The following is a 21911-nucleotide window of genomic DNA, read 5'->3' on the forward strand; positions in this document are numbered from 1 at the left end:
TAACAAGTTTGGTCAGGTATGCCTGTCATTTGCAATGACCTTGATAAGCACAGAAGAAAGGGATGAAAGGGAAAACCCGTGTGTACCTTGGAAAGTGATCCCATCACTCTTCTAAAAACGTGATTTAGGGAATGTGTAGGACAGTGTTCCCTTCCCAACTGGCTTTTCTTTCTTTTCGTGCCTCATTGTTTGTTCCTTTATATTTCATATGCTGCAGCTATATGAGAGACCAGAGCTGAGCCCAATCCCCAGCCTTTCCATTTAAGAGGCTGTAGGAAGCAGGATTTAATCTCTATGAACTAACCAAAGAGATGCTGGTAATCTCTAAAATCATGCTGGGTCTTGTCTAATTTTGTTCATTAAAATTTCAGGAGCATTTAATGAGCTTGTTTCTCAGATATGATAGGTAAGTGGGGATGAACATACAGGCAAGCCTCTGTCCATTCTGCTTCATTAGGGCATGGTTCTGCCTGTGCAGACTAGATTTCTGTTTCAGAGGAACACCATTTCATCAGATGAATAAATGGGTAATATATCAGTTGCACACCACAAGAGGGCAGGATTTGAAGAAATGATACCATTTAGTTCTTGTCAGGTACTTTGTCCAGCAAAGCCCATGCATACACTCGTGTTCTGCAGAGAGTGAAGCTCTTGTGGCACAACTTCTTCAGGGATATTGTTTTCTGTTAGGGGAAAATACTAAAGCCCATCAACATGATGTGTGTGATAAATACAAATGAATATGTACAGCAGAAAAAATATTAGTGTTCTTTACACATTATAACTTACAGGTGATATGTGTGTCATTTTGTACACAGAAGTTCTATTTATTAAGGCAAAATATAATACATGAAGTAATCCTGCAACTTTAATGTGTCAGGCTTCACTCCTTACATAATGATAGCTATTGTGATACCATTGCCACCAAATGTATCTCATTTCTCATAAAACTCTGGGGAAGATCTGTGTTTTCACATGATATTCTCCCCCCTCATGCAAGTGAGGCTTCCCTAAATATTTTTAGGTAAGTTGCTTACATGTAGTTCTCCTCTGGCATCTTGGAAATAGAAGCTCAAGCCTTGGAGAGGACAACACTGTGTCTGTTTCAAAAAAGTAATGTGGCTTTTCCATGATGATATTGTGCCAGAACTGCTCCTCCCCACCAGCAGGTTTCTTTCTTGGCAGGAGGTGGCAAGATCAGGGCAGCTCACCACAAGAGGAAGAAAACCAGAAGTTCTGCTTCCCTTGTGGGCAATAGACCAGATTCTACCCTACAGTGATTTAAATGAGTAATAAAGATATCAGTGTGTATTTGTCAAAGGCAGAGGAAACCTCTCCATTGTGTACACAAGGATGTAATTTCAGTGAATTATGCATAGACTTAATTAGGAGTTTTAATTGCTAATCATCTCCCAATAGGATTAGCAATGTTGTCTATTAATTACCTGTGGAGCCCCTGTGTTTTGCTAAGGCAGGAGTAACAAAGCAGCATAAATGGCTACATATGTGGCAATAAATTAACTATCCCAAATCCCAGATGGAACTCTAGGGACATCTCAACAGTGTACTGATAGGTGGGGAGGGGCCTTAAATACACTGGCTTTGCAAGAGGCAAGGTTCGGAATCTGTAGAGCTACAGTTGATATTTGTCCAAGTCTCTTAGCTGTGTCACCATGCAGCAGTTGGATTGTAAATTCTCTTTCTTTGGTATATCCCCTCCTTGTTTTTCTTGGTAAAGGATGCTTTCTTCCCCATGAACCATTTTGTGTTGCATGTCTTCAGAATGAGGGATTGGTGTGTTTTCCCCACATATGCTACTTCTTGTGGCAACCTGAAGTGCTCCTGGAGAAAAAGGGAGTTCCTTTTGAGTATTCTAATGCCTCAGAGCTGATGTCCCTCAAGTTGTGTTCTTTAAAATGGATCAAGCCATTCTGAATTTATTCCTGTTCAAGTAGAGAAATTTAAGCATCTGGTTTTGGGGTAAGGTTAGTTGGGTTCATAAATTGGACACTAGGCTTTGCAGCTCATCAACTTTTATTCTCATGTGCTTCTTTGTCATTTAGTTGAGAAAATCATGTGTGAAAAAATACTTGCTAGGGCAGGCAAATTCCAGCAGTGGCTAGCAAGAGGTCCCCAAACCTCTGAAGCAACCCATGATACACCTCCAGCTTTTGATCTTCATAGGTATGCTGTCTCCTGTTAGATAAACTTGTCTTTTAAAAAAGCTGTCTAACAGTGCCCTCCCCTACATCCTGTGGCACAAAGTGCCATAAATTAGTTATATATTCTGTGAAATTATCCTTCCTTTTTATTGCTAATCAGTTTAATAGGGGTACCCTAAGTTCTAGTATTAGAAGAGGACAAACTTCTCCATCTTTTCCTCCATACTATTAATAATTCTAAAAAGTTCTTGCTAAAATCTTTTTCTAAACTAAACCCCCAAATTCTGCATTGATGTAGTATGTACTTCATCACTTTTGGTTACTGTTTTGTATCCAAATTCCAAATGGGATAATAAGAACTATTCCACATTTCTAATACAGCCACCCTGTTTTCCACTTAATTCCCAAATAAATTTGACATTTTCTCTGCCACTGCATGCTGAGTTGATGTTTTAACTGTGCACATACTATATGTTGTTGCTGTTGTTGTTATTATTATAGAATAATTATATTTTATTTTTGTTTTCCAGAAGAGTAGACATCTTGGCACTTTGTAGCAAATTGATTACCAGTTTATTGTAGCATCAGCTGTCTTGGGCCAGAGCAAACATTTTTGTTCATCAGCTAGAGATTACATTTCATGGTTGTAATACTGTTACATACTGCTGGTCTTTAAGGTACCAGAAAATAGTCTCTATTTTATTTGCCATTTTGTTTGCTACCTATCCAGTTGAGAAGCACCTTGGCAGAAGTATTTACAGTTCTATTTAGATTTTACCATCCTAAATAATTGTGGAGTTATTTGCACATTTGGCTAACTTAAGCGCTCAATACATTCTTTCTGCTTCCCATTTCTGATGGCTGCCAGATCATATATCCCATCCATATATTTCTTAAGATAGTGAAATAATTCTGAAAGATTAGTGAGGCACAACTTTGCTGATGTCTTCACCAAGGTTTTCTCCCCTACTTGTTTAACACAATGTTATCCACCTGCTGTCCTCCAGATGTGTTGCATTGCAGTACCCATAAATCCTAGCCAGCATGACAGTTGGTTGTGATAGCTAGGTATTATGGAAACTATATTTTAACAAAATTGCAGGGGAGTACCGATGGGGAAATCTCAAATAGGGTAATACTACATGCCTCAGAAGTATAATTGCAGTCTTCACAGATTCACTTGACTTAATGCTTATAGCAAAAGCTTGCTTGGTACTCCTTCACTGAACAACTTCCAACATAATCTTAGTTGTTAACTTATCCAAGTTCTAGTTAAGCGGATATGGAAAGTGATACCAACTCACTTTTCAACACATATCTGGTGTATCTGATCTGCAGGGGACCTAATGGTATTATAGTCACCTCTGGATTTACATGTTTTAAACTAAGAACAATGGTGTGGCAGCCTAGCTCTTAAGCATTGCTAAGCCTTGCACCTTTAATATCACACAGTGGCACATCTTGTGTAATACTTCATGATGGAGAAGAAGTGATGCTATCAAATGATAATTATTGCAGTGTTTGGGTCCCAAGTGACCTCAGCTCTCAAGAGCAGTCACATGTTAGATCTGGAAGCAGATGGCTTGCCACCTGAGGATGGAGGACATTGCCATCAGTTGTTTACTGCCACTGGATCACTTTTGTTCAAGCTGTGAATCGTTGGCAACTTGGACTCTACAAGAATGAGCATTTGCCATGACAGATCAGAAAGTACCAGTAGAAGATGTTACCTAGCCGGGGTAACGAAACATTTGCAAGAAAACAGCCAAGCTCAGAGAACCCCAAGGACTCCACAGATCAGAAGGTTTTCTGAGGCAACTTTCAGACAGCTCCATCTCATGCCTGATTGATCTCTGGAACAGAAAGATTATGTGGGTGCTGGTCAAGATTGGAACTTCATGGCCTCACTCTAGTTGCTATCCCAGGGGTCACTTGATTCTTGCTGAGGAGCTAAAATAAAACAACTGAAGAGATGTCTGAAGCAATTATGAGAATTGTTTTCTCCAAATAGTCTGCCCATCTTTTGAAATCATTGAGAGAGGTAATGCTTAGAGTCCTTGCCCCATAAAAGATGGGGTGGATGTAAACCCAAAGGAAAGCTCCTAATACATGGAATACCTTATCCCCAGAGGTGCGTCTGGCCTCTTCACCTTTGGTCACCTTCAAAGCAATTAAAATTATCTTGTCCGGACAAGCTTCTGAATTTCAGTGGTGATGTTAGGTGACTGTTTTTGGTTGGGATTTTATCTTGACCTAGGTTTGGTAGTGTGTTTCTGAGTTTTATGTTTTGTGGGCTTCTATTGTATTTTATGTTTGTAAATTACCTGGAAACTTAATTGAATAACAACATAATACAGTGGTACCTCGGGATACGAACTTAATCCGTTCCGTGACTCTGGGCGTATCCCGAGTTGGTCGTAACCCGAAGGAAATTTCCCCATAGGGTTCAATGTAAATCCGGTTAATCCGTTCCGCCCTCTGAATTTGGTCGCACCCCGAGGCAAATTTCCCCATAGGGTTCAATGTAAATCCGGTTAATCCGTTCCGCCCTCCGCCCGAATTTGGTCGCAACCTGAGGCAATTTCCCATAAGGTTCAATGTAATTACCGTTAATCCGTTCTGGCGTCCACGGACCACACGGAAAGCGGCCGGGCGCGGCGTGGTGCGGCGCGAAAATGGCCGGGTGCAGCGCGGCGCGGCGTGAAAACGGCCCGGCGCGGCGCGAAAACGGCCCGGCGCGGCGCGAAAACGGCCGCGGACCATGCGGCAGGGCCGGAAAAACAGCCGCGGACCACGTGGCACGGGCGAAAAAATGGCCGCGGACCACGTGGCACGGGCGGAAAATGGCTCGTACCCCGAGGCGGAGTTCGCAAACCGAGGTAAAATTTTGGGGCCAGAGCTGGTCGTAACCCGAAAAATTCGCAAGCAGAGGCGTTCGTATCCCGAGGTATCACTGTAAATGCTCTGTGAATGTTGAAAAATGTAAGATCGCAGGTATAGATGGTGTAACTAGAGAAAGTTAAGTGTAGATATGGTTTGTTTATGGATTAACTGTTTAATGTGTATGTGAAAACTGCATCTGTGCCTGATGATCAGAAGAATGCTGTTCCTTTCCCCCTATACAAAAGGAAAGTTAGCAAGAGTGAATGCAGGAACTACAGTGGGATTAGTTTGTCAAGTGAGTCTGGGAAAGTGTTTGGGAGAACTGTGCGTGAAAAGATGAGAAATATGACAATGAGCAAAATTTGGGAAGGGCAGTGCAGGTTTATGCAAGACAGATGCAGACCAGATTCTTGCTTTTCATCAGGACATTAGGAAGTACATGAATGTAAAGAAGTTTATTGTACATTCATTGATTTTAAAAACAGCATATGATAAAGTGAGTAAGATTGAATTATTGTTTTGCATGAATCTGGAGTTGAAGGTTGATTGCTGAATGTGATAACAGAGGTTTGGTGGAAGTAAAGCATATGAGAGTATAAATGAAATTGTTAGCAAATGACAGCATAGAACAAGAGGTAAGACAAGTATGAATGATGTCCCCTTGGGTGTTTAATGGATAAATGTATAAAAATGTGGTGATGTTAGAAATATTGGATTCCGCTAGCTAGCTAGCTAGCTAGCTTGCTTCTTATATCTTTAATTTCTTTTATTACTATTTTTTAAATTCTTTTTCTTTGCTTTGCATAATGTTGATTCCCCCAGAAGGAAGTATGCATGTATATATGTATATATGAGGCAGCAAGTCCTTTTGGCAAGATCAGGTTTAGTGTAGTCTTGTCCCTCCTAGATCCTCAACTGGCCACTCAAGTTATTGTTCTTATTAGTGGTAGCAGCACAGCACATCACTACTGCCCATTTATTTAGAGAGGCTTCTGACCTTATTTTATGAATTATACACTTACACTGAGTGTGGAAGCTGAGAACAGCTTTTTGGGATAGGTAATGAGGTAGGGCTCTGGCACAGACTACTCCCCCTTGTAGTTTCATGGCAATCAACTCACAGAGATAACTGAAAATATAGTGGCATTTTTTAGCTGATGAAATAAATGTACAGCCTTAGCAAAAAGTTGCTATATGGTAGTCCTCTTATTTTAAATGAACAGTGTCAGCCCAGTAAGGAGGGTGAATCTCCTTCCCAGGTGGTGCTTTTTAAATTAAATAATTTCCTAATAAGAGATATCACACTGGAGAAAGAGAGAGAGAGAGAAATGAATTATATGTGTGTGTAAATGTATTTCCCTACAAATTCATTTTCCTGAATTTGCATGTGGATCCAAAGGATTAGATGCTGCCATGTACACTCTTTCCCATTTTGTATTCAAGATCTTGAAATTGTTTGCCTTAGTTTACTGTTTGTATAAAGGAGCTTGTGTTGCTAAACTGCTGAATCAGAAAAACATGGGTCTCAAAGATGAATTTTTAATGAATCATTCCTCCATGCATTCAGGATCTTAAAGTTGATTACCTTGGTTTTGAATAAATATACACTGAGGTGGAATTTGCAAGCAATCTGTGCTTACTTTTGAATAAAAAGGCATAATATGAGGTTTGGGGGGGGGAGGAATCTCTGAGTAAGAATTCAGAGGGATGAAATTTGAAAATGATCCCTTTGCTTTTCTCTGAGTTTAAATACATTCTGTTCCCTTTTCTTTCCCATAATGTTTTTTAAATACTTTAAATAAATGATCTGGAAGTATGAAAGTAATCATGAGCAATATGCTGGCTGTCCTGAGAAGTGCAAATCCCCCCTCCTTTTTTTTTTAATTACTACAGTTCCTTTTTTTACTATGGCTTGCTTTTCGAGCTGAGAAATTTGGATTCAAGCATGCTTTATGCGCATTATTTTAATATCCTTAGAATTTTTGTAGAAGAGAAGAATGGATAGAAAATAGCCCTGGTAGCTAAGCTGACATTGGAGTGTAATAGATAATTCCCTTTTTTTCCATTGTCTTTGCTATGTGACAGAGAGAGGAAGCCTGGAAGAATCAGGAGGCAAACTTCAACATTATCCATTGGAACCCAAAGAAGGATTATCTGGAAAACTTGAAGAAATAGAGGGAAGAAAGGAGGGATGATGGCCACTTAGGAGAACTAACTGTCCAAACTAAATTGTGGTCTACTCTTTTATTCTACAGACCCACTGTAAACTAAGCCTATGTGCAATTGAAATATTGACAACCAGGAACAGTAGAAGAGTTGGCTTAAAACCTGTTTGCCTTAATATACTTGGCTCAGGGCATAATATGCTTTTCTATATAATTGTTTAGATTTACATTATAATACTGTGGCTCAGATACATTTCCAAATGTTGAATTGTAGGCACAAATTAACTTAGAAAAGCACAGGCAGGCAAAATGATAAAAACAACACAAATGCTATGTGCATTTGAGAGTGTCAAGCAAATAGAAAAGGAAATACTGCTTGGCTAATGGATTAATTGCTTTATAAAAATTATGATCTGAGGAGAGGATAAAAAGCCTATCAAAGTTATCATTCTTGAGAATTTAGAATTTATTGTTTTCAATATGTTTCTCTTACCTTTTCTCCAGGTAATTCACAGAGCACACTGTAGTGTCTCGTACTGGAACAGAGCCAATCTAGCTATTGAAGTAGAATGTTACGGTGCTGGACTAGGTCTGAGTTCTAGTTCCATCTAGAAGAAGGCAATGGCGAACCACCTCTAAAAATATTGCCTAGAAAACTGCATGGACCTCTCCATGCAGTTGCCAGATTGTCTCAAAGGAGAGAGAGAGAAAAAGAGAGAGATCCTTTCACTTTCTACTCTGCTCTTGTTGTCTTCTAGTAATCTGGAAGCCTCTGTGGCCAGAGATTAAATAGAACTCTGTATTTACTAGTGTAAACAGTGCGGAACAGAAAAAAAATTATCCAGAGTCTCAGTACATTTAAAGGCTCTTGGACAATTTCCCTATATATTAGAAGCATATAAACTACACTGTTTGGTATGTGAGGCTACCTTTGGGATCTAAGATCAGTAGTAGCTCTTAACATACTGGCTTCAGGAGCCAAAAAATAGTTGCTACTTATAGAAAATGAAGAAATGTTACTTTCTCCTGGCTAGATGATTGCTGCTAGAAGCTGTCTCCCCATCTACTTCACTCTTAAATCTTATATGAGGAAGACACTTGTATTTGGGTTTGTTAAAAATATCACATTTGTAAATAAAGAAAAGACTCTTCTGCTTCTTGGGAAAAAAAAAAGGTAGGAAGCATGGGAGATTCTATCCAAGGTTTGCCTGAATAAAGAAAACACTAAGAAGACAAAAGTGTGTGATCAAGATTTTAGGATTCTGAGTTCTAAGAGAACTATTCAGTCTGGATAAGGGAATATATATCTGTCTCATACCTTGTATTTTTTTTTATAGACCCAGTTTCTTTTTTTAAGACTGTTGCCTGCCAGCATGATTTTCTATTTTTTCCATTTGCATCTATATAGCACAGAGAGTCCTTGTATGTAGAGGACTCTATTTTAAATGGGATACTGGGACAACATTGATGGTAGTGAATGGTACCTGTTTATAATGTCAGTTTTGATTGACATTAGTGCAAATAGTCAATTTTCATCATTTTGTTGTAGTGATGGGAAAAACCTGACATTCTTCATGGTGGAATCTGGAAAAAAAAACTTAGGAACACTATCCACAACAATTTTAAAGCCTCTGCACCAAGCCAGTCTTTGCTGCTTGAGAAAATATTGAGAATGTGCATTTGTATTTAATAGTAGAATAATATGGGGATGAGAGTGCTCAAAATAAAGCGCTGGAAAGGGGGAGGTAGACTTCCTAACAAAGGAACCAAATGTTTGGACTTCATAATGCTGAAGAACAGCTAAATCAAGTATTTTGATGGGTATTGAGTCAACGTCTTGCTGTACTATCATGTTAATATATTTTTTTTTCTTTTCCAGGCATATAGCTTTGCCATGGGGAGCTGGCCAAAGAATGGGCTCTTAGACATGAACAAAGGGCTGAACTTACAGCACATAGGAAGGCCTCACAGTGGGATAGGTAAGTAACAAGTCTTTTTTTTCCTCTTACATTTCCCTCGGCCCCTCTTCATGTATTAAGAATAGAAGATTGCTGTGTGTTTGTTCAGATGTAATACCCAAGATGTATGGTTCTCAGCCAGTGAAATTCAGTCTGCTGTGTGGTCCTCCAGTTTTGGGTCCCATCCTTGATGTGGTTAATCAAGGAAGAGGCAAGAAGCTAAGTCCAGAAGGATAAGGTTGTTTTATGAATGGTAGGGTTGCTTTAGAATAGTAATTTTAAGCAGAGTTGGCAATCACACATGCTCTGCTTAGCATCCTTCATCTTTTGTATCAACCATCACCTCTTCATAAGTCTCTAAAATATATGGGTCCATGTTGCATTTGAGTTTTTAATACTAACATCTCAGAAGAGCAATTGCTTTCTCTTTCTCCCCTGCTTAGACAGTATGATATGGACATCCTGATGTCATATTGATGGTGGACCTTATGTGGTCCCTGATTTTCTAATCTCTATTTACATTCAAGTGAATAGGTTTGAGCATATTTATGCCTCCTTTTGAACTCAGTTGTAAACATGCTCTTTATTCTTCTGCTGATGTTTCGGAGACATGTTACAGACCTCTAGGGATTTTAAGATGTATGGGAAAAATTGTAAAATGGCATCTCTAGCAAGTGCAACTTGGAATATGGTATGTTTGACCTATGTACTAGAGGGTAGCAGTATAATAAATATGTGGTATGCATTTAATAGTAGATGCATACTATATCTCCTAGTGGTCCAAGGAAAATTTGAGATATGTTAGTTGATAGTTTTTCCTCATTTGCACCTGTCAAAATATGTCCTCTCTGCTGTGTTTCTTCCTCTTTTATCAGCCTCTTTCAGCTGTACATTTAAATTTGCACATGGGCAACAGGAAAAAAGTCACCTACCACCCAAGCCTGGAGGAAATGGTTTAATATTGTTTCAAGATCCTTACCACTAAACTATCAAATCAATATGAGTTAAGGAGATGAATTATTTAAAGTCACCAGCTTTTAATTAGCAAGCTCCTTTTGAACTATGGATCTGGTTGCATTGCTGATGGAATATACCACTGAAATGCTGCTTCTTTGCTTGGGTATAGGCTCATTTCAGCCATTCATGTATGCTGAGGTTGTGTAGAAGCTTTTTTACATTATTGTCCAGATCTCTTTCAGACCATTTATCTCCTCTCATGTGTTTTATAGAAGTGTTTGTAATGGCTTTTCTTAGCATACTAAAGCCACAAACATTTCTACAATACAATTTGTCACTGTCTTTAATTACTTGTACGTCTAGTGGACTGTCATCAGCTTGTTTTCCTTGCTGGAAAGTTGTGTACAATGGTGGTTATTTTCTCCAATCTTCTTGACTGCCTTTTATTTCTAAGAGGTTTTGCTTCTTTATTTCACTGAGCCTAAAAGTGTTGTTTGTGGTGTGAGATATCAGCATATTATTTGTGAGTGCAAGCTATTGGACTTAAGCCTGTAAAGCAGATTTTCTTCTTTTAACAAGAGTTGTTTCTTTTAATACTGTATTATTGTGAAAGATGTGCCTTGCCCCCCAAATGCAACCCAATGTGCAAAAAGATTAAACAGCTTTTAAAATTTTGGGGTAGGTCCTAATGAAAACAGCATAGCTTTAAAATGAGCAAGTCTTCTCTAGAACTGGGTGACTTATCCTTTTTTTTCTCTCACTCTCTTTTAAACTACCCCTATTTGATCACATTGCATTCTTGTATTTAAAAATATGCTGTTGAGCCTTCCAAATGTTTAAATGTTCCTTTAGTGTTATTTGCTATTAACTGAGGTATGTAATTTGGCACAGGGTGTTTTAGTTAAAAAAAAATTTTTTTTTTACTGAAAGCAAAATTAGTTTTACATTTAAATTTACATTAAAATTGGAGAATCAGCTTAGATTTACTGAGAATATAGTGCTGGAAATGATTGAATATTTTCTATTGAACCTTTTTTTTTAATGGAAGGTAATCATTTAAAATTCAAAGTCATTAACCTTTTGCATAACTATGGTATTTCATTGTAGCAAGTAGAGGCCAAATAGTCTGATATGATGCAGGCAAATACCGTGGCCTCACTTCAGAAGAAACTGACTTTTCAATCTAGGATCTTGTGGATATAACTCTTGCTGTATATGAAGGATAGGTAATAGCAATCATGAGGCTACTGGATGGGTAGGTAATAGTCTAGCACTGCACACTTGTGTAAGTTTGGCTATAAAGAATAACTGTGCATGCTAGTTGGGAGGAGAAAGAGAAAGAGAGAAAAATAAGGGTTAGAATCTGTAGGGTGAATTGTGGACCAGGAGAAACAGATTGTGGTCCACAGCTATGCTGAAACATCCTTTGATGAGGGAAAGACTTTTTGTTAAATCTCTGCTATACTTTTGTTCTGAGTTCACAAGAGGATATCTGTATACTATTGGCTGCCTATGGACAATCACCCCTTCCTCTTCATTCCTTCACAGTGTTTATATATGTTCAATGATATTTATTTGGCAGCTGATCAGCCTTGCTGTTGCCCACTATGCTTGATGGGATTAATCAGCGGTTAAACCTTAAAGCACTATATACAGTAAAACTAATAGCATGCGTGCGCGCACACACACACTCAAACAAAAAAATAAAAGGGTATTTGAAGGAGGGATATCAAGAATATTGGAAGCAAAACTAGTCAAAGAATAAATCTGAATGCTTAGATATTCTTTTCCATAGAGCTGGTTAAGATGACAAACAAAACTGTTCATTTTTACTAAGACTGAAATTCAGAATGCAGAAATGAGAAACATTACTGTTCTGAATGCTTCTGTAAATGGAAGCTTAGTTCATGGGGGAATATTTAATCTTCCCCCTCTGCTTGATTTTCATATGACTTTTGTTTTGATATAAGTCATTTTCAGGTATGGTTTTTGTCTAGAAAATTGTGGTAGGATGAACTCTCCAATTTCAAAGTTGCTTTGGTTTGTTTTTTTCCCATGTTATTCCTTTTTAAGTAATACTTACCAATCAGAGATTACATATGTATCCTTGAGACATCACCCAACAAAGCTAATCTGAATATGTTGTGTTGCAACATAAGGAAAGGAAAGGCCAACAATTCCTATATTGATCATATAAAAAATACTGGACATCAGTGAAACATTCTAACAATTCAGCTCTTTCATAGATCTTTTGCAAAGTGAGAGAGAAGGGGGCTCACTTTGCAACATTCTCATAAAACTTTCCTAGTTTTGCCTAGCTCTCATTCCAAAAGTAGTCACTGCTTATTTTTGCAGTATCTCTAGAGTGACATTAATCTGTGGGGTACCGCTAAACAGTTTGTTTCCCAAATGTTATTGAGCATCTGTATGTAGCTGACCTTCAATGAGATTATTATTGCCAGCTTAAATTTCCTTAATTTTTTTTCAGTAATTTTTTTTCTGAATGAGATATAATATGATGGTTGGTTGTCTGATGCTGTGGGAGAGGAGCGTGCATATTCTGGATGCAATTTCTTTCTCTCATTGAGAGTGACTGAAGAATAGACATAGATAACTTTTTTCCCCCTTCTGCTTGTCTGCTAGTTAGCAGAGTAAGAGTCCCTTGGGTTCTGTCCATTCTTCTTGCATAGTGGTTCAAAAATGACATTTCTGACATATCTTAGCAGCACCTTTTCTCTTGCAAATCACCTCACATTTTCCAGGCTTTTGGCTTTATGTGATTTCCTGGAAGGGACTTGGAATGACACTGAGTTCCTCTCCTAGCTTTCCTGAAAGAGGACATTTGTAGAGTAATCCTGTGGTCATAGTTGCCAGCGTTGACAGCCAATGAATTCCTGAATACCTCAACTATTGGCAAGTCAGAATGGTAGCAGATGTTCTTTTGACTATACCTCTCTATAGAATGGGCAGAGTCCAAGGCAGCCATCCCCTTCTAGACATCAGTGCTCAATGATGTGAATTCTGGTTATTCAGCCATGCTGAAATGTGGGTGGAGGGTTCAGTGAGCCTACTTTTGCATTTTTCCTCTGTAAATCTTTCAGATCTTTTCCTCCCCTAGCCATCTGTAAATTAATACTCACGTGCTAGCCTAAGCTGCTTAAAATTTCAAGACGGAAGCTATCATTGATTGCAGAACGATTTGGAGTTGGAGGAAAAAGAGTGTCATAGAGGGTGATTTTTTTAAAAGCTTGTCAGGATAACACACTGCACAGATACATACTTATAGTATATACGTTCTCTAGCAATCATCTCCAGTTTGCAAATCAAATTTAGAAATAGGATATAAAAGCATATCAAGTCAACCTATGGAAATATGTAGTTAAATCACAGCCTAATTACATTGCCGATTAAGCCCAGACAATCTCCCTTAACTCAGTGTTAGCCTCATGAGACAACCTACCTATTTGAAAGGGTCAACCACCAATATGGTGTGAGATGTAGGTGATACATCTGTATCTTTCTGACTACCCCTTTCTTTTTTCATTTACTTATTGGAAATCTAGGAAGGTTAGGGTGTTACATTGTTCCTGATCCTGGGCATTAATTAGGCCTGCAAGAGAAGAAGAGGAATTGTGTATTTTTAACAGGGAGGTTAATGGGATGCTCACAGAGTAGACAGTTTTAATGAGCTTCAACTTGCTGTGCAGTGAGTTTACTCTTGGTGTTAAAAGGGTCATCCTGCAGTAGCTTGATGTGGATTGTCTCCTGGCCCCCAGTGTCAGAGTAGAGCATTTGTCAGAGTCCAGGCAGGGTGCATTTACTTAGTGACAAGATTCTAATTAACTCCTACCAAGCTGTCCACTCACCAACCCCATAGGGAGCTGCCAAGGTGCAGCCTCTTATCCTTACAAAGTCCTCATTCTCTGTAGAGCATTTGTTTTGGAGAACCATTGCCACACTTTCTTGACTGATATTGGTACAACTGTAATTGATGATTTAGCATGTTACCAATTTAAGGAATAAATAATCTTAAACTGTCCAGTTAGCTTTATGAGGTGTGTAAATAAATACCTCAGTTGTTTTCTAACAGCCAAAAATATTTGAACCAAAATGTTTGATTCAGGAAAAAGTTTAAAAGTACACTTGATGTGCTTTAAACATAGTCAAACAAATTAAAATGTTTACTTGGAATTTGTTTTTATATACTTGAAAACTTTTTATACATGACAGCTGAATTACACACACACACTCACACACACAGAGGTAGTCCTCACTTAATGACCACAATTTGGAATGGCAACTCCATCGCTGAGCAGTGCGGTCATTAAACAAAACATGACCATGACAGACTTATGACATCAGCTCCACTGCAGTCATTAAGCAAATCATCCATGGTTGTTAAGTGTGACATCACATGACTTCAACTTGCGATTTTACTGCTGGCTTTTCCATTGACTCTGCTTGTTGGAAGCCTGCTGTGAAGCACGCAAATGGCGATCACATGACAGCAGGATGCTGTGACAGTCATAAACACCTGCCAGTTGTAAAGTACCCAAATCACGATCACGTGACCGTGGGGATGCTGCAACTATCATAAATGTGAGCACTGGTCGTAAAATTACTTTTTCAGTGCTGTCACAACTTCAAACAGTCACTAAGCAGGACCGTCATTAACCAAGGACTCTCTGTATATCTCTATCTCTATTTATCTATAATATTAATTATATGTGTGTATGTGCGTGTATTGTTGCTAAGTATAGTAATCAGAATAAGATCAATTATGCATCTTAAAATATTGATTACTGTATTCATTGTAGTATCTGGTATGAATTGTTTTTTTACTCAGTCTTACATTGCTAATCATTTTATGAAACAACATATTTCTAAAAGTTGAAATAATTTTGCTAAAAAAAAAAGTAATTGGTGTGTAAAAATTTCTACCTCATATTACTCACAGCTATTCTACTTAAAAGCATATGAAATCCTCTAAGCGATCTAGAAGTGTGTTTGGCTATGTATAGTGGTAGGATTGAGCCTATAGAATGAAAGGTTGGATATCTTAACCTTTCTCTACCAGTAGCCCTCTGAGTCATCACACCCTAGTTCTGCTTCCTGCCTTTATGTATGGCTTGATAGTTCATTTTCTAGGAGCACCTTATCTGGCATCATCCATCCAAACCTGGTGTGTGAGAAAGATAGGGCTTTCACAACCTGTGTTGCTTTTCCAGCAAATTAAGAGGAAAAAGCCACCTACTGGCTTGTGGTTTTCCGGAGTATGACTAGGAAAATCAACCTTTCCCCCTTCCCATTTGGAGATGGATCAGTCTCATAAGAGGTAAATAAAATCAAACTTACATTTTTTCAAAAAAGGGGAAAGAGAAAGTGTAAAATCTCTTTGGGTTTTAAGCGATCCCAAGTAAAACATAAGTGGCAAAGGAGATAATGAGTTGTTCAAATTTCAGATAGCAACTTAAAAGAATCACCTATAGAAAAAAATATAAAGGAAAATATAAGGCTCTGGTTAGACCTCAAGATGATACTGGTGTGTTTCTAATTTAGAGGCAAGTCTTTTGTAGAAAATTCGGAATAACTTAGCATGTAAAACACACAAGTACTCAGCATGTACAGAGAACATTAGTACCAGAGACTCAGACTTTAAATATGCATAGTTAAATTTAAATTAATCTTATATAATAGTTCTAGCTGAACATTATTTTATTTACCTTTCAAAGATAGCTGTTTTCCTGAAACATATTTCCCTCTGTCTCAATTATTCTAGACCTCCTCTCCAGATCCTTGAGGATTCAGTTAGTTAATTCTGAAGCCCTTGGGGAGATGGAACAAACCCATTTCCCTTCTCAGCCTCAGTTCTCAGCTTCTGCCTTTGTTTTAAAAAGAAAAATAGTTTTTCTCTCTAGCAGAAAGGGAAAGGCGGCGGTTGATAATCTCCCTGCATACATGATCTCTACCCGTACCTCAGTTGGCTTGAATGTGTATTGAAACTTGGACACTGCTGGCTGTCACTGAACGGGGGATGCATGGTTACCCACCTATTCACTACACCATGATTATTTCTATATGTAGTATAACTCAGCTTTTTTATTAGAATATGGAAAATAATCCCACTTCCTCTCAAATATCTTACTATAGTATTTAAAAAGAAAATAATGTTCTAACTCTCACTGTTGCAGATGGAATGTTTGTGCTTTAGTGGTGTTTCAGATTAGGGTTTTTCTTGAAATTGGGAATTGTTTTGGTGCTGCTATGAATGGCCTTCTGTATTTGGGCCAGTTTCCAGTTCTGAGGCTTTTATATGATCATTGTTGAGAAGAACAAAATTGATCAATTCATGTAAGATTTTGCCTGTTATCTATATGTTATCAGTCATTGAGAGGCATGAACAATAGCTGTGTCAAGTCCTTGTTTTGAAGGAATTGTTGTATGCTAAAACGCCCATTTGCTTTACTTATCTATTGTTTTCCATTGCCTTATCATTATTACAGGATTACCTGAAAATAGAGAACCTTATTTCTCTTTACCTTCCACTTTCAAAACTTTTCCAAATTTCCAACCCATTTATTAAACAAGATAATTAAACAAGATAAACTAGGAAAGTTTAATATTATATTTTCGCAAATTACAAATGTTACAATTCTTAGAGGATTGAATCCCCTTGTTTTTGTTTTTCTTTTTAAGTCCTTTGGGAATAGTGCTTTTTGAAGATCTTCTGTTTCTGTTGCTCAAGTTTCCTTAGAAGGGACTGTTTAAAATTGGAGCTCCTGCTCATGGCCTGAGAGCTGGTATTCAGGTCATGAGCTTTTGCTTAGATCAGAGGTTCTTAAACAGTTTGGCCCAATTACTCCTTTTCCCAGTCTCGAATAATGTCATTACCCCCACAAAAAAATCAGACTCTGGTTTTTACTCTGACTCTGTTTTACACAAGCATCTCCGCAGCTGCAGTCCCAGATTGGATCCTCAACTCACAAACAAGCAATTACAAATTGCTCCATTACCCCCAGGATATTCCCAAATTACCCCCTTGGGGGTAATTACCTCCACTTTAAGAACCACTGGATTATATCATGGCAACTAATCTCCAGCTCTCTTTGTGCCCAAGTCACTGTATCCTTGACAGCCCTAAGTATAAAGGAATTTAGGAGGCTAAATCAAAACATTATTTGTCCAAACATTTCTCCAAGAGCGTCTCAGAGAAACATCAGGATGTTGTTTGTATAACAGTGGTCAGTTTAGGATTATCTGCCTAGGAAGGGTTTCAGTCAAGCTCTACTTTTTAGGTTGAAAGGTCTCACTGGTTTGGGATGGCTTCAAGCATTAACAAATATACAGTGATTAAAGTTGTTCAGTTTCTTCCCGTTATCCTAGCTCTCCATGTTGGTTGCTTTGACAGGAAATCTCACAGCTGTATTACATTTAGTGGTTATAGGGTTACAGACTGAATATGGCTGTTCTCTCATGTCTCTGGGCATTCGTGTAATTTTTCCCAATATATTTTTTTCTTCCTGTGTTGTATGGTTCCAAAAGGGAGGGCTTGGTTAACCATGGGATCTACGGTGGTATGAAGATCCTGTGTGAAGAATGGAATTATTCTACTCTCTAAGAATAGGCCCCTTCAGAATTCTCCATAACCTGAAATATCATGGCCAATTCTTACTTTATTACAGGGAAGACAAATTTATGTCTCCAGTTCCAGGAAAAAAAATTAAATTGTGGTAAACTGCTTGTCAGGCAACTGTAGAATAATGATGAACTGCATATATAACATATTTAGTGTGTGGCCAAAAGGGGGCTTGCTTCTGTGTAATGCTGGATTACAGAACCAGGAAAGGGAGTCGTGATATCAACCGCTCCTTCCAAACATGTGCTAACAAATGTCTGTACTGTAACTACTTTGCAGTTTCTCCATTGTGATCTTTTGAATATTAAGGAACCTCTGTGATTAGCATCCCGTCTTCTTTTTGATTTGCTGTGAGTGCCCTTTGTGCTCATATGATAATGACAAGAATGGGCAGAGCTGAGGTGTTGTCCTAAACCAGCTTTGTGAAAAGGGGGCAACTCTCTTACAGTTGAAGGAAAAGGGCCAAAGGCTCCAGAGTTAAATAATTAAAAGAGACTAAAACAAAAATCAAGAGAAATGTCATTAAATGAGCAGTGTCATTTTGAATTAGTGCTGCTAAAGGTCAGGGAGCTCAAAACAGGTGGAGCGGATGTTCTGTGAGCAAGGCAATATGGCCTACATTTCTGGCAAGGAGGAGTTTCTGTCCAGGACACTATAAAAAGCTTTTGGAAGCAGAGAGGTGCTCTGCACAAGTAATGTTGGCTTGGGAGGGGAGTGGGTTGTGGAAAGATGCAGGCCGAATGTCTGTCAGGGTCCAATCAGTGACATGATTCTAATTAACTACCATGAGAAGTGTCACAGTGGGAAAGCTGGTAAGCCCAGCCATGCTTTTAGAAAGAGAGAAAAGCAGTGTGACAGTCCCTTTTCTGTATGTGCTCTCTTCCCCTGAGTGGGAGTGTGTGTAAAGCTAATTAGGATGTCTGGGCTGGCTGGGAACCTTGAGCTGGTGCTCTTGTGCTTTCAGTCATTTAAGTTTTCAAAATCCCTCTGATGGGACTCAGTGGCACAGTGGATTACTGTGCGCAAAAGTGACAGAACACTCTTGCCAACATTCAGTCCTTTTTAGCAGAGATTCAGCGCTTCCTTTTTCCTGGCGGCAGCAGGGGGTATGTTCTTATCACTGCTGTTCTATTCCTGTGCATGTTACAACAGAGAAGGTCCTTCAACTCCTTTCCTGTAGTTAGCAAACAAATGGGGGGATGAAGAGGCAGGCAGTTTGATTGGATGTTTGTGTTGACTGCCTGCCTTTATAGTAGTTTGCCACATACACAGCAAGGTCTGAATAGGCCTAATAATATTATGGCTAAAGTAAATAGGATGGGCCCAAAAAGTTGTGTTTAGGCATTGCATGTTATTCCCTACCATGTAGGGCATCTTTGCAGAAAGCCGGGAGTATCAATGAGGGCATGTACTGCTGCGTGCTATCTTCAGTATAGCTCATTTCTTTAATGCTGGAGGGATGAGATGAGTGCTTCAGGGTAGCCATTTTGGAGGATATCCTTATGTATAGGTTTTGAGATGGATCATATGGTTTCAAGTTCAGAGAAGTATAATATGGTAACTATACAGAGCCACAGTGGAATGATACTTTTACAGTAGCTGAAATTTTCGTCTTAAATTTAAGATCTTTTGAGAAATTATGATGGTATTTGAGCATCTCTTGATGCTCTCTTCCTTGGTATTATAGGGATCTACTTTTTATATTATATTTCTGTCTATTCTAAAACATGTATTTTGGGAGAAACACCATGTGATTTTGCCCTCAGCCTTTCCCTGTGAAATGCAATCAGTGCTGTTCCCATTGGGTTTGTCCTGCCTTCTCAGTGCATGAATGAATGCTCAGTGTAATAGTACTCTTAATATTTTTTTTCCTCCTAAGAAATTCCAGTTAATCTGCTAGGCAAATAAAAAAGCAGGCTAAAACTGATAAATGTTTTGATGTGAATATGGAACACCCTTACCCAAAGTACTCAGATTGCTGTAGATCTAGGCTTCTGACTGGTATTAGGAGAATGATACCCCTGGACTAATAATAGTTTTTTTAAATTGAATCTGCACATATCAAACACATGTTCTGTACTTGCTTTCACTGAAGGTGAGAACTGAACGGGGGCCAATGCATTCTAAAAGGCCAGACCCAAAGTTGGTATAGAAGATTGTTCTTGGGAAAGAGTTTTACCACTTGCACCACATTCAGAGAAACACACAAAGCAATAAAGTTTTCATGAGGATTTTCCTACTTCTAGAACAAGATGTTGACTATGCAAACTCCACAGTTAATGTTGCTCCTAACCAGACTTTTGGCACCTGGTATATTATGGAATGGCCTTGTTTTTGTCTTCAATGAACACTCTGGAGAGAATGTGGGCAAGAATGTGGGTAGAGAATACTAACTCTCTAGCAACCTTCAGTGAGAAACTATTGAAAGGAGGTGGGGGGAGATGGCAGCCAACAGAAAGCACTCTATTGCAATTTAATAACTTTCTCTTTCTATGAGTTCCATGACAAGACCCCCCTCTAAGTCTGTACAAGAATCTCTAAGAACAAGGTAATTAGGATGCCTCTGAGCTATGACCCTCAGCAGAGTCCTTGGCTTAATCTTTTTTCTTCCTTAAAGACATCTGTAACTACAATCTTTGTTTCTTTCCCTGCCTCCCCCAACTCCCCACCACCACCAACCTTGTCTGTCTCCATATCTCCTGTCAAACCGCTGCAGACGTAAATGACAAAGAAATCAGAAAGAGAGATCAATGCAGTCCAAATTAGCACTCGGAGATAGACTGTGCTGGAGATGTCAGAGCCTGACCCCTGTTGATCCTGCAGCCTCTGCTGGTGATATTATGCAAATTGCATCCATCTGGCAGAGCTGGTTCAGAGAAGTAAGGATGCTGGGTGAGCAGAGAAGGAACCAAATAGGAGGTGTTTTGAAGGTCTGATTGTTGTTGCATTTGGATAGTGTTGGGAGAGCAGGAGTGACAGAAAATTAGAGTGCATCAGATTAATTTGTCTCCAGGATACTTAAGAACCAAACTCTAGATGGGAGTTAGATAAACTTCATTTTGATTTAGCTTTTATTTTATTCCTTATTATCTGCTTCCAGCACAAGCAACAACAAAAACAATCACCATTCCACCCTCACCACTGTAGTCTTGTTTAATCAATATTTACAAGTTATCATTACCACTGGCAACAGTTCTGAGTGGAGAAGAAAAAATAGAGGTGACTTGCCCCCCTCCCATCAGCCCCAAAAGAGCATTCTGCTTCCCGATTCTGGCTAAAATAAGAAAGGAGATAATAGAAACCTCAAATTATGGTGATCGCCTTGTTAAGAAGTTTGAAAATACAGACAGATTTTCATTTAATGAGAAAAATATGGCTGTTAGTCAGTGAAGGAGGAGGGAATAGACCTTGTTTCAAGATCTGTACTTTCTGCATCAAAGAGGGACCGGCTGTTTCATTTCAAAATCCTGCTCCTCAACTTGATATTAAAAATAGTTGTTAAAGGCTTTGAGTAGCAAGACAATTCTCTTTAACTTCATACTTTCCTTCCTTCTTTTCTCTAGGAAAAAAGGGCTTGGTTGGAGAAAAATGAGTTTCCTTCTTTTGGGGCTGGTAGTGGTGATGGTAATAGTAAGCTGTTTCTTGCTATCCAGAGTGTGCGAAGTAAAAGTGTGATCTTTTGAGCCCTATTCTCTCATGAATTGCCTAATGAGCACCTATTGTCATAATGGGCTGTTAAATAGTTCTCTGTGCTAAATGGGTATAGGTTCTGTTCTGTTTGAATTTAGCTATTAGAAATTACCAAAGCGTGGACAGTCATCAAAGTATCCTAGACTTTAATGTAAAAACAGATCCTGTCCGTTTATTAAATTAATCATGCTATCCTACCTCTGTATTATGATGTTCTACCTCTTTAGGTATTTAACGGTGTTCACGTCAATATGTATACAAAATCCAATTTTGTTCAAGATTTTGAGGCCCAGAGAAACTGGTTATTCCTATCTCCCCTTGTTCTCCCTGCTGTGGAAGGAATAAAGAAGTTGAAAAGCCAGGCTCTGAGATATATCCTTCTTTCTTCAGGACTACACATACTTTTGGAATTTGTAATGTATCCTAAATGATGAACCTTTACTATACTTTCCTTTGCTTT

The 21911-nt window shown here is 38.6% G+C and overlaps 1 protein-coding gene across 1 annotated transcript in view; it reads left to right on the forward strand.

The window, feature by feature from the left end:
• The window catches only part of ERI3 (ERI1 exoribonuclease family member 3), a 285277-nt gene that overhangs the window by 178231 nt on the left and 85135 nt on the right, over positions 1–21911 (forward strand). The window contains exon 7 of the mRNA XM_088154304.1: positions 9090–9189. Within this exon, the coding sequence (XP_088010430.1) occupies positions 9090–9189 (100 nt within the window). The remainder of the gene's footprint in view (positions 1–9089; positions 9190–21911) is intronic.

The sequence above is a fragment of the Python bivittatus genome, unplaced genomic scaffold (genome assembly GCF_059951505.1).
Source record: "Python bivittatus isolate LINGU-HERP-01145 unplaced genomic scaffold, Pbiv_v1 ctg000700_np1212, whole genome shotgun sequence".
NCBI lineage: Eukaryota > Metazoa > Chordata > Lepidosauria > Squamata > Pythonidae > Python > Python bivittatus.